At 35.9% G+C, this 7,849-nt stretch overlaps 1 protein-coding gene across 1 annotated transcript; it reads left to right on the top strand.

The window, feature by feature from the left end:
* The first annotated feature begins 371 nt into the window (after positions 1–371).
* Positions 372–2,108, top strand: LOC122408504 (putative uncharacterized protein DDB_G0272516). Its single transcript, XM_043415299.1, has one exon. It carries the CDS (start codon positions 372–374, stop codon positions 2,106–2,108), a length of 1,737 nt encoding a protein of 578 aa, XP_043271234.1.
* The last annotated feature ends 5,741 nt before the right edge of the window (positions 2,109–7,849 follow it).

The raw sequence follows: 7,849 nt of genomic DNA, 5'->3' as shown, positions 1-7,849 counted from the left end.
AGTTTATGATAATTAATTCTGCGAAAATTATTCTTTTTACAAAGAAAAATACCGGAAATAAAATTTTACATGCGATTAAAATAAAGCGAGAAAAACTCAATTTCAAATAAAAAGCCTTTATTTTTGTAATTTGGTTTAAAACAATTAAAAATTGAATAAAACATTTGTCATTTCAATCTAATTTCATTTTACTTTTGTTTTTCCTTCATGCCCGCTCATCTTTATTATAGAATTGCTCGAATCTTGGCGTGACGGTGTGCATAAGCACAAACGTACCGTCACAACTATTGGCGCCCGAACAGGGACGGGCATTGCATAGGAAAAACAAGGGTTAGTAAATTCAGTAAATGAAAATTATTCGAAATCTCAAAATGGCTGATAATAAAGAACAAATTGATAGCGCCACTGGCGATTCGGGATTTCAAAATCCAGAGCATGAAATTCAATCAAACGATTTCACGACCACGTTGCCTCCACCCGGTGCGGGGGATATTTTCAATGAATCTAGAGCTAACTTTGGGGAAGATTTTGAAAATAAAATTGATGAAAATAAAGAAGAAAGATTAGAGGAATTTGGCACGCCGAAATCCGATCGGGTTAAAATCAACACTGTAGAAGTAAACAATCAGTTGCTAATTAATTTAATAGAATCAATCCAAGAGATGAAATCCCAGATGCAGTGCATGGCGAACGAAGTCGCGAAAAATAACCAGGCGTATCATGAATTAAAAACAGAGTTTTCAAGTAGATTAACGGTGATGGAAGCTAAAATTGCTAGTGACGTACACAAAATGTACGATCCAATCAAACGCCATGTTACGGGTCTCACTAGAATCGTGCAAGAGAACGAGGCCAAAAGTGCCGTTGTAGAAGTAAACGTTGCTCAAATCCAACTCGACGTGAGTGCAATTAAAAAAAGGGTCGAAAATCTGGAAAATACGGACAAATTACGCAGTCCAAATACCGAGAGCACCCGGATTCATCCACGATTGACGGACATCCCGGAAGAAAACGAAGATGAAGAATCGGATGACGATGAGGAGCAACAACAACAGAGGCAAACGTTCCGGAACGAGATGACATCGACCAACAAAATTAAAATCAAGCCTCCAACATTCGATGGATCGAGCAATAAACGACCGATTAAATTCATAAAAGAATTTCGACATTATTGCGAGGTGACGAACCCAACGTTCACCGAAATGAAGTACTTACTCAGCCAATCACTTGAGAAAGCCGCCAAGGAATGGTGGGAACTGGTCGAGGACCAGGTTAATAGTTTTGAAGACGTCGAAAAACGATTTACAAATCGATTTTGGAGTCACGACGTGCAACGAAGAGTGCGTAAAGACCTGGAATTCGGGAAATATCCTGAAAAGCCAGGCAAATTAACAAAAGTGGAATATGCAACTCGGACGTTCGGAGCGGCCCGTGATTTGATTCCGCCACCGAGCGATCCGGACATTGTTGCATCCCTCTCGCAGCACTTTACCGAGGAGATAAGAGCGACAATCATAAGTCGTGGGTTCGAAACCCTCGAGCAGCTGATCGAGTTCCTGGAGAAACTCGATCAAAGTGGGCCTGTAAATACAGGAAATGAGGAAGGAAAACCTCAAAATCAAAAACCAAACAGCAATGACAAAAATGAGCAACGGCCATTTAAAATGCCTCCGCCAAACAACTGGAACAACAATGGTTACCAGAACAATAACAATCGTGGAAATCAAAACTGGCAAAATAATCGCCAGAATTGGAATCAGAACAATGGAGGTTTCCAAAATAACCGAGGTTACCAAAACACTAACGGTTATAATCAACAAAATCGCAATTTCAATTATCAACAGAATTACGGAAATCAACGGCCGAATAACGGAAGTTTCAATCGGAGCCAACAAAATGGAAGACAAAACGGAAACAATCGCCCAAACAACAGTCCTCAGCCAAATCAGAATCAAAATTGGGGATCGTCGAACCAAAATCGGGGACCACCTCAAAACAACGGGGGATATCGGCCACCTGCGAATAATAATACGCAGCAACCACCGATTCAAACGATTGAGGCGCAAAAAGAACCTCAACCATCAACATCGAAAGCGGGAAACGCGTAGGCGTTGTACCCGCAATAAACAAAAACGATAATCGAGAAAACAAAAATGATATAAAAGTGCGTGGTACAACGGAGAACAATAATGAAAATCAAAGGAATAAAATTAAAAATTACCCGTACGATGCATTAAAAATGGACCTCAACAGTGAAAATCAAATTCCGATCAATACAATTTTTACGGATACTAGAGAATTTTTGATGGGAGAAGAGATCAACGGAGAAGCAGTCCCGATTATTGAATGTCCTGAAATTTACGCAAAAATTGAAGGCATTCAGGTGACAGCTCTCGTTGACTCGGGATCCAAGGTGACTACGATTTCGGAAGAATTCTATCTCGAAAATAAAGAAATTTTGAAAAATTGTCCTCTTTTACCTGTGACGGGAGTCACGGTGAAAGGTGCTATTAAAGGCAAATTGACGAAAATTAAACATCAAATAATGGCTGTAACGGAAATTGGCAAAATAAAAACATTCATAAAATTTTTGATTATCCCTGGCTTAATAAGAGATGTATTGTTGGGAGTAGATTCACTCCAACCTTTGAAAAGTTTAATTGATTTGGGAGAGATGAGTCTCCATGTAAAATATAATGATATAACTGAAATCATTCCCACAGTGGGATCTTTCGAAAAAGAAAAAATGGAGGAAAATTTGGAAACAGTTTTGATTGAAGAAGGAGCAGTAATTGAAGATGTTTTGGGAGGAATTAAAAAAATTGAAAAAGTTATTGAAGTGGGAGAAAAAGTTAATGATGAAGTTATTGATGAAGAAGTTGAAAATGAAGAAGTAGAAATAGAAGTAATTGAAGTTGATGTTGAGAAAAATGTTAATGAAGAGGAAAATGTTGAAAGTGAAGTTAAAGTAAGGGAAGAAAATGTTGTTGAAGTAGAAAGGAATTTTGTTAACAGGGGGGAAATCAAAACTTTTCAAATCAAAGAAAAAATTAAAGATTTAGAAAGTGAATCAAACCAGGAAATTCAAAATAGAGAGAAAATTATTAAGCCGATGCCAAAATTAAAATCGAAAGAAATGATTAGTCAAAAAAATGTTCAGCCAATACAAAATTTGATTTTTAATCAAAGCATTAATCATGATCAAAATAATAGCAATGAAATAACAATTGAAGAGATAGAAGAAATCGTAGATCAAACCGAACTCCCTGAAAATCAAAAAGAAATTCATAAACAGGTGCTTTGGAATAGACGAAATGTCTTTCGCAAGGACACTGGCCGAATTTCCGTTTATGAGCATCAATTGAATATTACGACGGATAAACCGATCGTTGCTCATGCGTACGAGGTACCATTAATGCATCGTGAAAAAGTTGATAAAGAAATTGAAAAATTATTGAATTATGGAATTATTCAGAGATCCAGTAGTCCATGGATCAATCCAATTATCCCAGTTATTAAAAAAGATGGTTCAGTTAGATTATGTCTTGATGCGAGAAAATTGAATCAAGTTATGGAAGACGATCATGAATCAGTTCCAAATATCGAAGAAGTCTTTCAAAAATGTCATTCCGCGAAAGTAATGACAACTCTCGATTTAACTAACAGTTTTTGGCAAATACCATTACATCCAGATTCTATGAAGTTTACGGCATTTCGATATCGCGGTAAAGTTTACGAGTTCACAGTAACCCCATTCGGTTTAAAAACAAGCACTGCTGCTTTGTTAAGAGGTTTAGATATTGTTCTTCATGGTCTCGGTGACCACGTAATCAATTTTGTAGACGATTTGCTTTGTATTTCAACTAGTTTCGAAGAACACATGCAGCATTTAGATGAATTGCTTGAACGATTAGAGAGTCATGGGATGACAATTAAATTAAAGAAAGCTAAATTTTTCAGAAAGGAAGTAGAGTTTTTGGGGCATATTTTGACAACCGAGGGTATTAAACCACAACCTGAAAAAATTCAAGCCATTCATGACTTTCCAGCTCCAAGAAATTTGAAACAATTAAGGGGTTTTCTGGGTCTGATAAACTATTACACGAAATTTACTAGAAATCATGCCGAGGAAACAATTCCTCTATTAAAATTGTTGAAAAAGGAAACTAAATGGCATTGGGGTGAGAACGAAAAAATTGCTTTCCAAAGAGTTAAAGATTTGTTCGTAAATAACGTGCTATTAAAACATCCTGATCCGAAAAAAGAGTACATTTTGCAGACAGACGCGAGTAATTATGCTTTGGGGGGCACTCTAGCTCAGTACGATGAAAATAATGATTTAGGGGTAATAATGTTCGCGAGTAGAACTCTTAAAGGGCCAGAGTTGGCTTACACCACTACAGAAAAAGAATTGCTTGCTATCGTGTGGTCTTTGAAAAAATTGAGAACGTATTTATTGGGAGCTAAAATTCGAGTCATAACCGATCATCAAGCTATAACTTTCTTGAAAAATAGTCAATTGCTGAGTGAAAGATTAACGAGATGGATCCTAGCGATCCAGGATTACAACATCAATTTTGAATATTGTCCTGGAGCTAGAAACGTTGTTGCAGACGTTTTGAGTCGTTTAAATCCACCTGATACGGGGGGCAGAAAAGGCAGGGAATTAATTATTAATACAATGCTAGCTACAAAACCATCAAGAGAATTAGAATCCATGATCAAAAACATTGCAGATTGGCAAACGAGAGATAATAAAATTCGGGAAATTAAAGAAAGGGTTGAAAATGAAGAAAACGATAAATTTCAAATCAAAAATAACATTTTATTCAAGACAATCAATCCGAATTCTTGTAAAGTCGTAATTCCAAAAGAGATTTTCCAGCGCTTAGTATCTGAAACACACGAAATGTACGGTCATATTGGGGCTAAAAAAGTATGGAAAATAATTAGCGAAGATTTTACTTACCCAAGAATGTACCATTCAGTCAGACAAATTCTCTCTTTTTGTGACTCTTGTCAAAGGAACAAAGTTCCGAATCAGCATTCGTATGCCGCACAGCAAAATATCATTCCAGAAGGACCTGGAGATATTGTGTCAATCGATTTTTTCGGTCCTTTGCCAGCCTCTCAGGGCGGAATGAAACACATTCTTGTTACAATCGATGCCTTTTCCAAATTTGTAGTTTTATATCCATTAAAAGTCGCAACTGCTCCAGCGACAATAAACAAAATTTTTAATCATTACATTCCAGAGTACGGCAAACCAAGAAAATTACAATTTGACCACGGTACTCAGTTTACGTCGCGATTATGGCTCAGTAAATTAGCAAGTGAGGGTATTCAACCTGTTTTCTCGTCAATCAGACATCCTCAGGGGAACATCGTGGAAAGAGTAAATCGCGAAATCGGTAGATTCTTTAGAACATTCTTAACAGACAAACACACCGATTGGGTAAAATGGGTCAAAGTAATAGAAGACTGTATGAACGAAACGTATCATGAGACAACCGAAATGACTCCACTTGAAATTCAGAAAAATCAAAAACCTCAAAGAATCTGGAAAAATTGGTTAAAAATCGATAAAAACGAAAATTTAGATAATGAACAAGAAATTGATGCCAGATTAATGCTTGCAAGAAGTCGAATAGAAAGGAAAGGCCGAAAGAGAGCCGAAAAATTTGATCAAAAACATAAATTGGTTCAATTTCAAGTAGATGATTTAGTTCTCGCGAAAGCTTGCAATGTTAGTGATCCAATCAACAAAAAAATGGCAAAATTTTTCTCAATTTATGAGGGGCCGTATAGAATCAAAAAACAGATAGCAGCTGCGACTTATATTTTAGAAAATCCCGAAAACGGTATTGAAAGAGGCATGTACCATGCCGCAAACTTAAAAAAATACAAAAATGAAGTCGAAAACGACAACAACAATCAGGATTTGGGAGATTAATGAAAACGAGTAAACTACCTTTTATTTACAAAAGAATAACAAACAAATTCGATAAAAAGTAAAAATTTTTATTATCAAATAATAATTAATTCAATAGAATCGAAATTACAATTATCTCTCCTTACATGGCTATTGTGAGCTCAAATCGCTATCAATTTTATAGAAAACAAAGAAAATCACAAGAAAAAAATTATAAAGTCGAAAACAAAAGAAAAAAATAAATATAGTTATAAGTCATGAAACTGAATTGACGAGACAGTGAAAAATTACTAAAAAGATTTTGTTCAAATTACTCCAAATAGTTTGGGAATAGTATAAGACAATTAATGACGTTATTTATTTAATTTGGGAAAAGAATTTTCTAAGAGAAAAATCGGAAAAACAGTAAAAATGATCATAATAGCAAAATTCACCTTGTTGCACAAATTTTACGAGAAAACAATAAGGAAGAATTAATCTCATGAGGAAAACCCTAGAAGTCTATTAAAAGTTTCAAAAGTCAAAAATCTGACAGAAAATCATCTAAATTTTACATTTATTTACTCAAAATATGCATAATTATGCTCAAAACAATAAATACTATCAAAAAACACATTTATTTAATCTAAATTAACGATCAAAACAAGAGAAAACAAAGTTTATTTCATCGGGCCAAAATATCACTAAATGTAGTTCCTGTGTTCGCCACTGTCGCTGGTGTCAACTAGCGATCCCGTATTTTACTTGCGAGTCCACCCATCTAGGGAAAATTTCCATACCCCTTTGTAAAAATTTCAAACGAAGCGTCTTTTCGAACGGGAGCGATTTTTTCGGACGAATAAAGTGGAAAATAAACGAAAAAAGGTAATAATATGAGGTAAAAAGTTATAGAAAACATTTAATTAAATAATTAGAAGTAATTTGAACAAAAATTGTACGATCTCATAGCAAATTATGGATGCGTCTACGCAAACAATCGATCCCTATGCCAAAATGCATTTTTCAATGCAAACCGGAGAAAATGGCATTTGGGAGGCATTGGAACAATCCAATTCCATAAAAGAAGTGGACCATTTCAAAAGCGGAAACCGAACGATAAAAAAGGGTAAGATTCCGAAACAAACAACGGGGACACAGACGGCGCCTTCTAAAAACAAGTCCACACAAGTCTTTATGTGGCGACTAATTCCCATCGATGTCCCTGAAAACAAAAAATCAAATCGGCAACGAATCGAGGAATTTGTTCGAGCTTTTAAAAAATTTGAAGAAATTCCTCGAGAATTCGCAATTCCCGAGTTGTTGACGCCCATCATCCACGTTCCACAAGAGGAGGAAAATTTTAAAACACCAATTTCAACGGAGGATTGGAGAAAGAAAAGAAGGGAAACCGAGAGAAAGGCGAGAGAAGAGTACAGGGAGGAGGTTGCCAGGAATGGTAAGGAATGGATGGGATGGAGGATAGGAGAATTTCATTGGAATGATACAGAGAAGGAAAACGAAGAACAACAAGAAAGTGCACATAAACAACCAATAAGAAAGAGGGAAGACGAGGACGATAACAACGATCAAGTACAAACGAACACCGAAACAAAGAAAAGAGGGAATAACATCGAGAACGAAAACACATGTAAGAGTATCAAGATCAGGAAGAAAGAAGAAAACTTGAAAAAAAAAAAGATAAAAAAATCAAACGCAACGAGAACATCGAGATAAAGAAAAAACCAAAGAGCAAGACAGAAGACGAAAATATTGAGAAAAAGACGAGCGGGAAGAACATTGAGGAAAAGGAGAGACAAGCTTATGAAGAACAAAGAAGAATTGAAGTAGATAGAAAAGAAGATAACCTCAAGACCAAGAAAGAAATTGACATTGAGAAGATAGATAAAAACCTCAAAGGACAGACGGAAGGGAAAAACA

Source organism: Venturia canescens, chromosome 3 (assembly GCF_019457755.1).
Source record: "Venturia canescens isolate UGA chromosome 3, ASM1945775v1, whole genome shotgun sequence".
Taxonomy (NCBI): domain Eukaryota; kingdom Metazoa; phylum Arthropoda; class Insecta; order Hymenoptera; family Ichneumonidae; genus Venturia; species Venturia canescens.
The sequence above is the reverse complement of the archived record's forward strand: the minus strand, read 5'-3'. Positions and strand labels throughout refer to the sequence as shown.

Coding starts and splice junctions, on each gene's coding strand:
- LOC122408504 (XM_043415299.1), top strand. CDS start 372: ATGGCTGATAATAAAGAACAAATTGATAGCGCCACTGGCGATTCGGGA.